We start from the raw sequence: 15,209 nt of genomic DNA, 5'->3' as shown, positions 1-15,209 counted from the left end.
TTCACCCTACAACAAACTCTCTCTCTCTCTCTCTCCCTATAACAATCGTTCTCTCTCTAAAACATGGCGCCAAAGGCAGCAGAGAAGAAGCCCGCTGAGAAGAAGCCGGCGGAGGAGAAGAAAACCGCCGCAGCTGAGAAAGCTCCGGCCGAGAAGAAGCCGAAAGCCGGGAAGAAGCTTCCGAAGGAAGCCGGAGCCGGAGCAGCCGATAAGAAGAAGAAGAGGAGCAAGAAGAGCGTTGAGACGTACAAGATCTACATATTCAAGGTGTTGAAGCAGGTTCATCCGGATATCGGAATTTCAAGCAAGGCTATGGGGATTATGAACTCCTTTATTAATGATATCTTTGAGAAGCTTGCTCAGGAAGCTTCTAGGCTTGCTAGGTATAATAAGAAGCCTACTATTACGTCCAGGGAGATTCAGACCGCGGTCAGGCTGGTTCTGCCCGGTGAATTGGCAAAGCATGCTGTTTCTGAGGGCACCAAGGCTGTTACTAAATTCACCAGTTCTTAGATTTGGGGTTAGGGTTTGTAAAAAAGCTTGTCTCTATCTTCGTGTTGTGTTCTTCAGATTAATACAATCGATATGTTGGGTTTTTCTAATAGTTGTTTTCAAAATGCATGATTCAAGTCTTCTCAAATTATGTTTCTTTGTTAATTGTTTTGTTGATTTATATTAATCATCCGGAAGTTTCATGTTGCTAATATATAAAGGTAATTTATCCACACCTTCTGATACCAGAGGGATGATGTATCCAATAGGGGTAATTCGATTATCTTTGTACATATGGTTTAGATGGTTTATTTCGGTGTGAGTGTGCATAATCTATGCACACCACCTGTTTGATAAAATGTCTCAATAAGCGCACACTGTGTAGTTTACTGTTTATAGCAGTAAACCTTGGTTCACTGGAAAAAAACTAGTTAGTCTTTCATTTGAGTTTTTGAATTCTATCGCACAAGAAAATAAATTTGACATAAACAGTTTACTTACTTTTATTACTCTGCCATTCAGCGTCTCCTTAGGGTGCACGGGGCACACGCGGGGATGCTTTCGGTGACCGATAACCCCGATCGGGACCACCGCCGCCATCAACGCGGGGACCCGATTCGGGGAATGAATTCGGTGTGGATTCACCGATTGAAATGCACGAATTTTGAGGAACGGTCAAGTGTGCAACGGTCGGATTTAAAAAAAAAAATTCACTTTTTAAAACATATATAAATAACCACACCATTCACTCAATTTTTATACTCAAATTATACCAACTTCACACATTTTTTATACTCTCCAACCACACCCACTTCACTTATTTTTTATACTCTCAAACCACACCCACTTCAAACCGAGCAATGGAGAACCAACCCCGCGAGGCCAAGAAAAAAACTAAGGGACGGGGCTCGCAACCGTCTCGTGGTGGTTCGAGCGGTGCACAACCACAACCCCCTTTCGGATACACTTCACAACCCCCGTTTTTTTTCCAACAACCTTCACACCCCTCCTTTACAACACCCAACAACCCAATTTCGGATATTTTCAAAATTTGTTATCAATGGACGCTCCTCCTCAATCCCCCGCCTTCGACCCATATGCTTTTCGTGCCCCACAAGTTCCATCTACACGAGGAAATGTCGAACGTCCTCTACCTATTTACGACGACGAGGACGATGAGGTAGTGCCCGAAACTCAAAATTTGGGCGACGAGGACGAGGAAGATGAATATAATGTGGATGAAGACGCGGGCAACGAAGAAGATGACGCTCGGGATAAAAAGGGAAAAACGAAGAGCCAAAATTGGACAAAGGTCGAAGAAGAGGCGTTGGCAAAGGCGTGGGTACATTGCTCTACCAACAAAAAGAAGGGCATTCAACAAAACAGCGATAGTTTTTGGCGTAAGATTTTAGATCATTTTAACGCCACCGTCGGTGGAAATAACCGGACCGTGCATCAAGTACGGTCTAAATGGAACCCGATGATGACGAAAATAAACTTTTTCAACGGCCTATACCAACAAGCGGTAAAAATTATATTTTTTTTAACATTGTATATTTTTTAATTTTCTTTACTAAGTTCATATTTTTTAACACTTATTATTTTATAATATGTAGGATCGCACACGAGGAAGCGGATGTAAGGATCTCGACGTAATGAAAGTCGCTTTAAAAGAATTTAAAGATAGATATCCGAACGGTTTTCAACATGTCGAGGCGTGGGAGGTCGTTCGAAAACACGAGAAATGGGCCCAAGTCCCATTGTTGGGTGAGGAAGGTGAAGGTTCGGCACATAAAAGAAAGCCCGTTGACGTGGACGCTTCGATACCGGATATGAACGAAGACCCCTCGTCACAAAGACCACAACGGCGAGACAAGCGTCAAGCGACATCGTCCGAGGGAAGCTCGGCCGAGTTGGCGGCACAATTCAAAGAGTACACCGCCATGAAAGAAGCGAAGCAAGCGATGGAATTGGAGGCGATCGAATTGAGGAAAAAAAGAGTGTCGGAGGCTCGCGAGCTCATATCGGAACAACGCGAGACGATGAAAAACTACAATTACGATCGAGATATGAAAACATTCCTCAAGCCGCACGACGATGCTCCGCCAAATATGTTGCCGTTCATCCTCGCCTGAAAGCGCGAAATCGCTAACAAGTACGGGTGGCCATGCGATTTCTAAAATTTTAATTTTCTAGTTTTAATGTAATTTTTATTTTCTAGTTTGAATGTGATTTTAATTTTCTAGTTTGAATTTAATTTTAATTTTCTAGTTTGAATTTAATTTTTATTTTTATTTTCTACTTTAAAATGTCTTTTGTTAAATTTTATTTAATTTTTATTAATATTTTTTTATAAACATGTATATTTTCAACAAATAAAAAAACAAAAAAAAAAATTAAAAAACCGAGTCACTTAGGGGAGTGCCGCCATCAATTTTGGGTGTTAGGGGAGTTTAAGAGGGGAGTTGACGTGGCACAAGAGGATTGGTGGGGCGTAAGAGAGGGGACTCCCCTCTTAAGGGAGTGCCCCTTACACCCTTATGAGGCTTTATATGGGTTTAAAGCAGGACTGGCAAATGGGTTGGGTTGGGTCATGTGTCAGAACGAGTTAGGGTCGGGTCATGTGACAATCAGTTTACTTACTTTTATTACTCTACCATTCAGTGTCTCCATAGAGGTAATTTATGCACACCATCTGATACTATACGGATGATGCATCCAATAGAGGTAATTTGATTCTTTTTGTGCATATGGTTTAGCTGGTTTATTTCGGTGCGAGTGTGTAATCTATCCACACCACCTGTTTGATTAAATGTCTCAACAAGCGCCCACAGTTTGGTTCAATGTTTATAATGACTAGGATTGTAATGTTGGTTTATTACAGTAGCATAGTTGTCAATAGCGGCTATAGCGACTGCTATAGCGCGTTATGTAGCGAGGCGACCAAGTGTCACTATCTGGGTCATAGTGACCAATAGCGTGAATAGCGACAATTAGGTTTTTTTTTTTTTGTTGATGTAAATAGCATATATACCAAGGCAGTGTTGTAAAAATCGCGATTAGGCGGCGACTAGGCGGCGATTAATCGCTAGTCGGCCAGTAACTGAGTAATTTTTCGTTAATCAGTCCATTAATCGATAGTCAGGCCTAGTCGGGTCTAGTCGGACCTAGTCGGCCAGCCAAAAATCGGCGATTCCGGCCAGATTCCGGCAAAAAACCTATATATTCCGGCCAAAACCTCTAAATTACAGCTAGTTTCCAACCAAACCATATGAATTCCAACAATTAATCTTGTATACTTAACAAAATGAGTTGAGTAAGAGTTAAAACCTAGCTACTTAAAATATTTACCGAGTAGTCGCTAGTCTCCACCTCACCAGCCGACTAGCGAGTTCTCCAACCTTGTACCAAGGTATTTTGATATAATATACATATAAAAATTTTCAAAATTATTTTTCTAGTGTATCGCTATTTATAAAATAATGGTCGCTATTTGTCGCTATTCGTTATGTAGCATATAGGTCACTTGTCGCTATTCGCTATTATCAACTATGTGCAGCAGTGCCTGTAATGTATGCACAGCACCTGTTTGGAATGGCACAACCAAATTGGCGGAGTTGATTATTTATATGTTAATTAATTTTGGAACATACGATATTTTTAGGAATCCGTATGTGTTCATATGCTTGTAAGCTGTTTGATGAATAATCTGTTGCCACATAAATGGTATTAAAATGAACTATGTACTAACAAAACACTATATGTACACAAAGTGTTTGATTATATGTCTCAAAGAACTTGGTTTAAATTCAGTGGCGGATCTAGGATTCCGACCAAGCGGTAACGTTTTATAAATAGACGGTAACGAAATCGAAAAAACGTGAAATTTTTCCAAAATTTACACTAAAAACGTCAAAAATTTTCCGACCAAGCGGTAGCGGAGGCTACCCCTTGTTCCTATATACATCCGCCCCTGTTTAAATTTGAAAACCATAAATCCATAATAATACATGAACATGCATATGCTATTTCTTCCTCTGCTTTGTCTCAACAAATGTTTTTGAAATTCCTTTATTTGATTTCTATATTAGCATGAACATCTTAACACTGCTATAGGGCGTATAAATGTTACGACTTTATGTAAACCTGAAAGCATCATTTGCTTGCTATCGAGGGTATACATGTGTTATCATGGAATCATCAACGGATGAAACAGACTCAGGTTCACTACTGCTCTCCTCGGAGTAAAAAGCTGGATGTTTAGGTTGAGGCAGCACACTCTCACTGATCAGCATTAAAACCACTGATAACATCGTTGGCCTATCCTTTGCATGATTTTGAACACATAATAATGCAACATGTATTGATCTTAGTACTTCAGGGATGACGCAAGAGGCCTGTAAAGATGCACTCATAAGTTCAATGGATCTGCCTTGTTTATAAAGTTTCCATGCCTGAATCAGATCAAACATATAAGTTAACAAGATGACATTGTTAGATGAAAAACATTATTGAGTGTGTAACATACATGTCCAAGAAGGTTGTCATTGCGATCATCATGACAGAATTCTCTGTTTTTCCTACCACTCACGATCTCCAACACCAAAACTCCAAAACTATATACATCAGACTTTATAGAAAACTGTCCATGTATAGCATACTCTGGAGAAATATAACCACTGCAAAAGAACTTAAGCATTAGGGTGAAATAGTAGCCAAAAAAATTCAATAAAAAAATTATCGTTTAAGATTCTTACTGTGTCCCCACTACTTTCTTTGTCTTAGTGGCAGTATCGGATCCTACAAACTTTCTAGCAAGGCCAAAGTCGGAGATTTTGGGGTTCATGTCACCATCCAAAAGAATATTACCTGCCTTAAGATCTCTGTGTATGATTTGAAGACGGGAATCTTGATGTAGATAAAGAATACCTCGAGCCATCCCTTGTATAATATTAAATCGTTTTGGCCAGTCAAGCATCGAGTTCCTTGTTTCATCTGACACAAATGAATTACTTAGATAACACTAATTAGATATGAAAGCGTGAAAACAAGGTACAATATGAAATCATAGAAAGAACCAAACCAAATAGATATTTGTCTAAGCTTTTGTTTGTCATGTATTCATAAACTAAAATCAGTTCATTTCTGTGATTGCAGTATCCAAGAAGCTTCACAAGATTGCGATGCTGAAGTTTGGCATGTAAGATTAAATATATTACGTATTAATATTTAATCTATAGCCATCTTAATCATTTACATTATAGAGATCAAAATATATTAGAACCTATTATTTAATTAGTTGGTAATTGTTGATGGACCATATTACCCTTAGTAACTAATTAGGTTTCCTCCTGGGTGCTTATATAAGGAGAGTTATGTGGAGGTTTAGGGGTTACTCAGTTTCACAATTCACACCCCATAAGCCATAACATCATCACGAAACCTCCTCTCCTAAACCGATACCCTTTTCGGTTTCTAAGTCACCATCATCAGTCAGCACCCTAAGGAGGAACCGAATCAAGATGACAGGCATGTCGAACTCTCTCACTGGATTCTCCTCTGCACTGTCTGCAGTGACAGGTATGATTCATATGTTTTCCTTCATGCTTAAACAGAACTGAACCAACATGTGGTATCAGAGCATATGTTGATTAGTCAGTTCTGTTTTCGTATCCATAATTCTGGGATTGAAACTTGGAAAACGGAATTTTGAAACCTTTAAAAACATAACAGCCGATTTCGAGTTCATCATGTTGCGACTCGAGATCTCTGATTTTCGATGAAAAGATTAATTGTTTTGTTCACCGAATTAACCGAATTAACTGGATTATGTTTTTAACCGAAATCTATTTAGAAAAACTAATAAAATTCAGGTTTCGGGTTCCAGAATTTATGTTTTATGTTTTAGGGTTCATCATGTTCATGAGAAAATTCGAAGTATTCTGTTATGTTTTGGAATGATTTAGGATTAATGGGTGTTTTTTCCATGTTTGATCTAATTTTATCTTTTAATTTTATTCGAAACTGTTATTAGATAAACAGTTATTATTTTTCGAAATATGTTGATAAAATTAGATCACTTTAAAACAGGAAATAATATCCCATAATCCCTTAGATTTCGAATTTTCGGTTATGATATCAAATTAACAGCTGTTAGCGAGGTTGCTACTCGAGACCACGAGATTGCTACTCGCAACCATGAGGTTGCTACTCGCAACCATGAGGTTGCTACTCGCAACCATAACGTCATTAGTCGAGACCATGAGGTTGCTACTCGCAACCATAACGTCATGACTCGCAACCATGAGGTTGCTACTCGCAACCATAACGTCATTAGTCGCAATCATGAGGTTGCTACTCGCAACCAGAATGTCATCACTCGCAACCATGAGGTTGCGACTCGCAACCATAACGTGATTAGTCGAAACCGTAGTTGCGACTCGCAACCATAACGTGACTAGTCGAAACCGTAGTTGCGACTCGCAACCATAACGGCATTAGTCGAAATCGTGGTTGCGACTCGCAATCTCATTATTTTAAGCTGTTTAAATGTGAACTAAAGAAAAAAATTTAGTTAATTAATGAGGATCAAATAATGTTTTACAAAAACCAAAATGGCTTTACTTGAATGAGCTTTTGATGCATCATTTCTGGCCAAAGCTGACTTGATGCATCTACTTATCATCCAAGTATTACGAAAGCTATGTTGTGTGTGCATCATAAGCATGAATGTCTTAATTTCTGGCCAAAGCTGATTTAATTCATTCATAGATGGCATACTCAACAAGTGCATAACTAAAGTGTTTGTCTCAATTTCTGGCCAAAGCTGATTTGTTACAACCACTTTGCACATATGCTTAAATGATTACACTTCTGGCCAAAGCTGTTTTGTCTTCGTTTAAGTAGAACTTTAAGTAGTCTATTATTTTGATGTTAGTAATAGACATATCACAACCTCTTCACATAATGATCCTTATATTAATGATCCTCAATTAATTTTTGTGATCATTTTGTCTGCCTTATTCTTAGTACCCATAATTTTTTACTCACTATAATTTTCTTCTATAAATCTATATCTCATCCACTCTAATTCCTAAGCCTAAAATGTTTTGCTTTATTTAAAGTTTCTATAAGAATTAGCTCTTAAATTAAATCCTTGATTATCTCTTAAGACACGCTGATCCTTATTGCTCTCTTCTGATAAGGCACTACAGAAGAAAAGTAGAGCATGATGATTAGGATAAATCGAACATGATGTCTCTTATGATAATCAAGAACTCTCTAATATAATTGCTATCACTAAAGTTATTCCAGATTAATTTTTTCCTAAGACTAATCTATAATTGTGGAATAATTACAAGAACTCCTAAGGTGCATGTCTTCATTTGACTAATTATAAATTATATGGTTAAGTGGTATATGTGAATATATTATAATGTACAATACCATGACCCATAAAGTTAAGGGCTTACGCATGGAAATAAGTACATTTTCCAGTACATTACATACTAAGTTTTCATTTGTACAATTTGATGCATTATAAATCAGCTATAACACTCAAAAGTACCAAAGTATAACGAGTGTGTTGATAAGCAACATATGTACATAGAAATAAATGTTTGAAACTGGAAAATAAGATGTTATTCACCTTACAACCACTAAAACCTTAAGAGAGGATTGTTCTAAAGTCCATAGACAAATTACAAGTGCTAATCCCAACGTTAAGGTTCTTCAAGGGAAAATCTCACTGCATAATTATGTCATTAGACTAGGCATAAGCAACGAGACTATCCATTATTCTAAAGAACAGTTGGATAAATTAATTAGATAGTAACTTACTAATGATATTTAAGTCTGATAATTTTAATATTCCAATTAACACATGATTAGTTGACTCTAGTTCCATACGTTTCCTTACCAGAACTCGACAAATAACTAACATGAGAGTTAGTGACAAAATTAAATGTCAAGACTATAAGAACCATAATGAAGACTCTTCCAACAACGCTTTTCGATACCTTATATATTCTGAAGATTAATCAGAATATAGTATCATAATTAAGCAATGTTATGAAGGTTGTGAGGTTTGCATAGTCAACATAAAGTCACACTTATCTTAAACTCTCCTCTTATTTGTTCTAAATATCTGGATAGAAACATTACTAAGATGAAACTAGATGATACCTTATTTTTCACAACTTTTGTCATCATGCTAATGAGAATTTGACAAAAGGAAAATGAGACTTATAAATTTCATCCATTAGAACCAAAATTCATGAGAAATCATAACATGGTTAATGAGGATGATTTTTTCATCTAATCTCATTTTCAGTGATTCTAAATCATGACGTTACAGCCCTAAATATTACTTGGCTTAAGGAATAAGTATGGGTCCATCATAAGTCATTCATTGACATTCGTGGAACTTATTCCAAATGGAATATTCAGACATAATTCATTTATCATTTGAAAGACTATCAACTTGTATCTAAATTTTGTCGCATATGGCCTACGGTCTTAGAAGAACTCTATTCATATATGTAGTTAATCAGATTTCTATTAAATATGTCCTTAAAGTTTCTTATGATATCTGGACATTAAAGAAATCAAATAAAGTCTAACGTATATGTGATAGGTTCCCACGTCACGTAGCTCATTGAAACTTCTCTTGTAGCATTCTAGAGATATTAAAGATCAGTGGGAGCATTAAGTGTCTTAATAATGACTTGCAATAGTTGCAAGAGATGGGGATTGAAAATTTTAAATTTCCACCTCTTGTACAAGACATCGCTCCATCACGACACTGTTCAATCAAACCTTATCTCCTTAAATCTAATGCTACTCTTACAAAAGTTTCATTGTTGCTTAATTGTGGGCGCACTTAGATTTCTTACCTAAACTAACGTAATCCTCAACAAGAGAAACTACAACGACTAATGTCATTAATTTGTTTTCTTTATTAGAATTTGTTGGTCGTTAAGTATTGACCCTAAGCATGCTGAGTTCCTAAAGATTTCTAAGGTTAGTAGGAGCAGTCAAAGTCCTTATTATGACTTGCAAGGAATACAAGAGGCGGGGGGAAGAGTGTCATTAAATTCACTCCGAATTTAACTCCGATTACACCTCTTGTACACTATACTGCACCAACTCTTACAAACTTAGAATGAAAATGATAGCAACCTAACCAAGAGCTAATCCATAAAATTGAAACTTCTAATGAACCCAATAATCAACTCAGGAGGTCATCTAGGTTTAAAAGCCTACTAACTTTGATGATTACATAACCTCCCTAATTGAAGTTGAAATGGATTTTGGAAATGCTTACTGATCCTATCTCTTCAAATTAAGCCATTAGTGTAAATCAATCATTTGAATGGAATAAAACAGTTTTCTAGTAAAACTGACTTTGTGTGTTCTTATAACGTTTGGGATTTGATTAAGTTACCTAAGAGTGTTCATGACTAAACCAAATCCTAATATAAGCGTTAAGACACTCAAAAGCATGATTGATTGTCAAAGGTTGTACTCAGGAAGAGATAAGTTATTAAAGACTCTTTTTTGCATATCTAACAAAACATTTCTTTGAGGATCATCACTGTTCTAGTAGCTTATAATAGTTTTAAGCTACATTAGATGAACATTAAAACGATTTTCCCTAATAAATGGCTGACACATTTACATGTTCATTAGATAACAACCTAAAGTTTCAAACTGAAGGTTAAAGAACACTTTATTTGTAAGCCAATAATATCCATGTATGGGTTAATGCAAACATCATAATGTGATGAAAAGCTAACGTAATTATTTTCATCAAGAATCAAGTGGATTAATGTACCTACCTCAAGATGAGTGGGAGCAACTAAAATAAACTTGTCTATATAGATGACATTCTTTGACAAGCATATGTTACATAAGTCAAAGCATTGTTAACACAAACTTTGATATAATAAAACTCAGAGATATCTCTTACGTGATTGATATCATAACATACTGAGATAGACCCAATGGGATATTAGTTTCGTTCCATAAGTTTAACATTAAATGGGTCCTTACATATGTAACAATCAATATTGCTCTCCTATAGAGGATAATAGGATAAATGAGATTATTTATTTACGCTTCATGAATTAGAAGCCTTATGTAAGTTTAAGTCTATACTCGTTTAGATATTACTCATATTGCAACACACTAGATATGTCTAGATTAATGTGTAGCATCTAATGGAGTATTACAATATCTTTAAAAGAAACGAGAGACTACAATTTAAAGAAGAAGTGAGAATTAAAACCGGTTTATTACTCTAACTTTGAGATATTCAAAGATTATAAAATGCAGTTTCGGGTATATCTTTATGTCAGCAGACAAAACCTATTTCATGGAGGAGTCATAATGCACTGATGTTAACAACCTAAGTTATAACGACATAACATGGTCACTAAATGTTGTTGGAAATTTAATCAGTGGACTCATAAGTTTATTAACTCCATATAATGTTTTGAAGAATTAGTGTGATAAAGTCAGCTACCATAACTCCTTGAACAGTAACAGTTCAAGAGGTGCTGCATTAAGTTTCGATACGCAATTAATTATTCGTTTATGAACGAATTGAGGAAACTAAGTTTTGTATCGAATACATTCATGATATGCTTAAGGATCCTATAACTGAAGGGCTATTACCCATAAGTCTTACTAAGAGAGCTCATAGACGGGTATTAATTAATGGCCATGCGCAACCGCATATCGTACTATGAATGACTAAGTATTAGTTAATTTTCCTCAAGTTTGATTTTGTATGTCTGTTAGAATATGTTCAACCGGTATAATGGCATATAGACAAATAAAAGTTACAAATCAAACAAAGGGCTTACGCGTATTTTGATCATGATGATTAGGTTTTAAATTAAGGCTATAGTATGATTAATGGGGGTCCTGAGTCGCATAATGATTCAACGGCTGTATTTTTCTGCTATAGTACTTGTTTAAAGCTAAAATGAGTGTTAACTCCTGATCAGGCTTAGCTAATACTCATAGTAAATGATTACTCGGCTAAGTGGGAGAATGTAAGATTAAATATATTACGTATTAATATTTAATCTATAGCCATCTTAATCATTTACATTATAGAGATCAAAATATATTAGAACCTATTATTTAATTAGTTGGTAATTGTTGATGGACCATATTACCCTTAGTAACTAATTAGGTTTCCTCCTGGGTGCTTATATAAGGAGAGTTATGTGGAGGTTTAGGGGTTACTCAGTTTCACAATTCACACCCCATAAGCCATAACATCATCACGAAACCTCCTCTCCTAAACCGATACCCTTTTCGGTTTCTAAGTCACCATCATCAGTCAGCACCCTAAGGAGGAACCGAATCAAGATGACAGGCATGTCGAACTCTCTCACTGGATTCTCCTCTGCACTGTCTGCAGTGACAGGTATGATTCATATGTTTTCCTTCATGCTTAAACAGAACTGAACCAACATGGCAATACAAATGATTTCATTCTTGAATTCTTCAATCCCTTGCCGGGATGTTTCTGAGAGCCTCTTCACAGCTACCTCTTGTCCGTCTTGCAACACACCCTAAAATAATAAGGTTACAAGTTTTATATTACACTTTTGATTAATGGTACAAATACGCGTTCCTTTCTATATTATAGTATCAATAAGTTACCTTATAAACTGGACCAAATCCACCTTCTCCAATCTTTTTGTTGATGTTAAAGTTATCTGTAGCCTTGACTATTTTATTTAGACTAAGTAAAGGTAGCTCGTCAACATCTTCTATCCGCACACTGTTATATTTTTTATCAAGGGCATACCTGTCTTCTAAAAAATAACATGTGTGATTACACAAACGAGCTAAAAATTATATAAGATTCCAAGGTGTAAGGATGATTTTAATTCTAGAAGCATAAAAAGCTACTTAAATTACCTCTTTCTTTCCTGAGAAGCCTTTTCTGTTTCTTTACACAAGCATATGCCACCATAAATAGAAGTAGCACAACAGATGTAGTTGAAAATACCACTGTAAATACTCTTTCCTTATTGTTTAAGATAGATGGGGAATCTCCGTTTCCTTCACCTTCACGAATGATTAATAATAGTGTTACAAGTGTATTAAGTTTATAACAACTCAAAATTAAGGTAAAACCATAAAGGTGTACCTGCTAACTCAGAGGCAGCCAATTTTATGTAAAGATCCTGCTTATCATTACTCTCTGTGGTGTCCATAAGCTCATCAAACCAAAGCAAACATCCGCTTCCTCCATTTCTGATATCTGTATTTGCATACGCCGTACAATTGCACTTCATTCTGCAAGCCATCTCACATTCTTCAAGTGTCATGCTATGATTATACCATGAACGGCGTGTGTCTGGAAATATAACTCCTGAAATTCTTTTAAAGCCAGACCCACTTCCACAATCTAAAGCCCGTTTGCGTTCACACCCACTAGACCCATTTCCTCTATCCCATTCATCTGGTACCCGAGGCTTAAAACCTGCCATACAAGTACAACGGGGGTACCTATTACCGTTGCAGCTTCCGTATGGCCCGCAACGTCCATAACCACCACAACTATCTCTTAGTGCTCCAATAGCATGCACAGCCCAGTCATGGATTTGATCCATCCAACGCAAATGCACACCGGTGTCATCTGGCAGCACAAGGATCCTTTGAACAACCGTAGCCGTAATTTCATATGTGTAATATATTTCCTTTTCGTTAGAAATAAATTGAACAGAGTAAATAGGATTTGGGTTTTTCATGCGCAAACCTTGAAACTTAAGACCATTCCATGGTCCATATCTCCATCGTATAACCGAACTCTGTCTCACAAACATTTGTGGATATCCATTTGTGTCTATATAGTGTAAATATGGACCTGGTGAAGGATCATCTGCACTCTTCCATGGTATTATAAACCGTTCTCTTCCTGTTACTAAATCTTTTCCAAATTTCATTCCTGGTAAGAATGTGTTACCCGGATGATCAAAACTTTGCCAGATTACGCGTTCGTTCTTGGTACTTCTATCCCACACAATAAGATTTCCGGTATCCAGAAGCTGCACCACCACCACTGGATTATTACTCATCGTCGATATTGTTGAATTGGATGACCAGATCACTGTATTGTCACCGCTGCGAATTAGTAGGTTTCCCTGTTTGCTAAGTTCGAGCATGCCTGATTTATCTGTGATCGGTGTCTCCCTGTTAGCAACCCATACGACTGTACCCGTTGATATTTTCTTATACCAGATCCCTACGTACCGATTCTTGGATTTTCCTGGGCTAAAGAAGCCAAGTTCAAACATATTATCATCTGAAACTATTGTGTCTCCATCTTTGATAACTTGATTTGTAGATATGGTGTATAGTGTTGAACAAGATGGCAGAAGCATGAAAAAGAGACATGAGAATAGTAAAATCATGGAAGCAATTTCCATTGATGTGTGTATGAGATTTGGATGATGGTTGTGATATATAGCAAACTTGAGTCATACTTTGGTCAACACCTTTGAAAACTTCCACCAATTTTGAATACCTTGATAGCAAATAATTTTACTGTTTAAAAACAGAAAAAAAGATTAATTTACAGCGACACACGCCACACACGGGTTGACACACGGAGCGGCTCCTGGCAATCAGCCATAGGCGAACAGTCACAAGCCCCAACGAGCAAGACACATGCTGCACACCACCGCGCACACGCCTCAAACCTCCGTAGGACCCAACAGCCAGCCAACCGTCGTTTGCAACTAGCCAGAACATGCAACTCACTCAATAAGCGGGATCACATTCACTCTCTGTTTTCGTTTTCAGTTTTCCGGGCAAGAAATAAGATCATCATCATTCATCGCCACCCCCACACGTTTTCCGGCCTGCAAACCCTTTGTTATCGCGGCCTATTGTTCATACCGAACGTGCGTTTTTCTTGTATGAATGAAGAAGATGAGCTAGATAAGTATTCTATTATTTCATTATATATTTTGTTAATGCTAACATGTCTCGCTGTCTTTTTACCTTTACATTTTGGCAAGTACATATACCTTCTATGTAGATTTTTACCGGCCGAATCAATCTCGAGCATTTTCAGGGTATTTACTGGACAAACGGAATACTCAGAGAGTAACCTGAGTCCACCACCAATTCCAGGGAAAACCCGGTAACCCACCCGCTTGTAGGCACGACGTCGAAATTACTGGCAAAATCCATTTGGCTCAAAGATCCAACCCAGGTTTCCATTGATCTTCTATCATTGTCCACCAGTGTCTCACTCTACACCAAGTAAGAATTGAACTTCATCTCTTAAATGCATTGCATCTCTTAAATGCAAGTTTTCCACTTGATCCAAATATCATTTACTACCTTTTATGTGTGCATGTGAACTTTAAGTTTTTACTTATTAACTAAGGTTATTTAATTTAAAAAATAAGTATTCCAATTAAATAAATAACTGTAATTACCTAAGCTTTACAGGAATCTTTTTCTTATACGTATTCAAATTAAGTTTTAACTAGTATTAACCACCGCTTGCGTTGCGGCGGGGCGGTTAACACTGAATTTGCGGCGTGTTAATGCGAATAATTTAAATCGAAATGCAAAACATAGAAAAGAATAACTAAGTTGATCTACAACCCGCGCGTTGCGACGAACCTGTCAGACGGAAAAAACAGACGACGTAAAAACGTTGAACCACACACGTTGCA

At 36.9% G+C, this 15,209-nt stretch overlaps 3 protein-coding genes across 4 annotated transcripts; 1 reads left to right on the top strand and 2 right to left on the bottom strand.

Moving 5' to 3' along the window:
* LOC110872481 (histone H2B) lies at positions 1-640 on the top strand. Its single transcript, XM_022121283.2, has one exon. The coding sequence runs from the start codon at positions 64-66 to the stop codon at positions 511-513; it is 450 nt and encodes a 149-aa protein (XP_021976975.1). The 5' UTR covers positions 1-63; the 3' UTR covers positions 514-640.
* A 3,998-nt stretch (positions 641-4,638) lies between these two features.
* On the bottom strand, positions 4,639-5,685 carry LOC110872480 (G-type lectin S-receptor-like serine/threonine-protein kinase SD1-1). The gene is given in 4 exon segments (XM_035976552.1): positions 4,639-4,970; positions 4,973-5,171; positions 5,250-5,487; positions 5,576-5,685. Coding segments are annotated over 4 exon segments (783 nt in total). The 5' UTR covers positions 5,610-5,685; the 3' UTR covers positions 4,639-4,658.
* Positions 5,686-11,878: 6,193 nt separating this feature from the next.
* Positions 11,879-14,886, bottom strand: LOC110869781 (G-type lectin S-receptor-like serine/threonine-protein kinase At4g27290). 2 transcript variants are annotated; one of them, XM_035976551.1, is made up of 4 exons: positions 12,665-14,886; positions 12,433-12,582; positions 12,172-12,326; positions 11,879-12,080 (listed from the first exon to the last, which is right to left on the bottom strand). In XM_035976551.1, the coding sequence occupies exons 1-4, from the start codon at positions 13,944-13,946 to the stop codon at positions 11,940-11,942; spliced, it is 1,728 nt and encodes a 575-aa protein (XP_035832444.1). In that variant the 5' UTR covers positions 13,947-14,886; the 3' UTR covers positions 11,879-11,939. The 2 variants fall into 2 exon arrangements, with proteins under 2 accessions (XP_035832444.1, XP_021974697.2); XM_022119005.2 differs by having other exon boundaries at positions 12,172-12,323.
* Between the last annotated feature and the right edge of the window lie 323 nt (positions 14,887-15,209).

The sequence above is a fragment of the Helianthus annuus genome, chromosome 8 (genome assembly GCF_002127325.2).
Source record: "Helianthus annuus cultivar XRQ/B chromosome 8, HanXRQr2.0-SUNRISE, whole genome shotgun sequence".
In the NCBI taxonomy this organism is placed as follows: domain Eukaryota; kingdom Viridiplantae; phylum Streptophyta; class Magnoliopsida; order Asterales; family Asteraceae; genus Helianthus; species Helianthus annuus.
The sequence above is the reverse complement of the archived record's forward strand: the minus strand, read 5'-3'. Positions and strand labels throughout refer to the sequence as shown.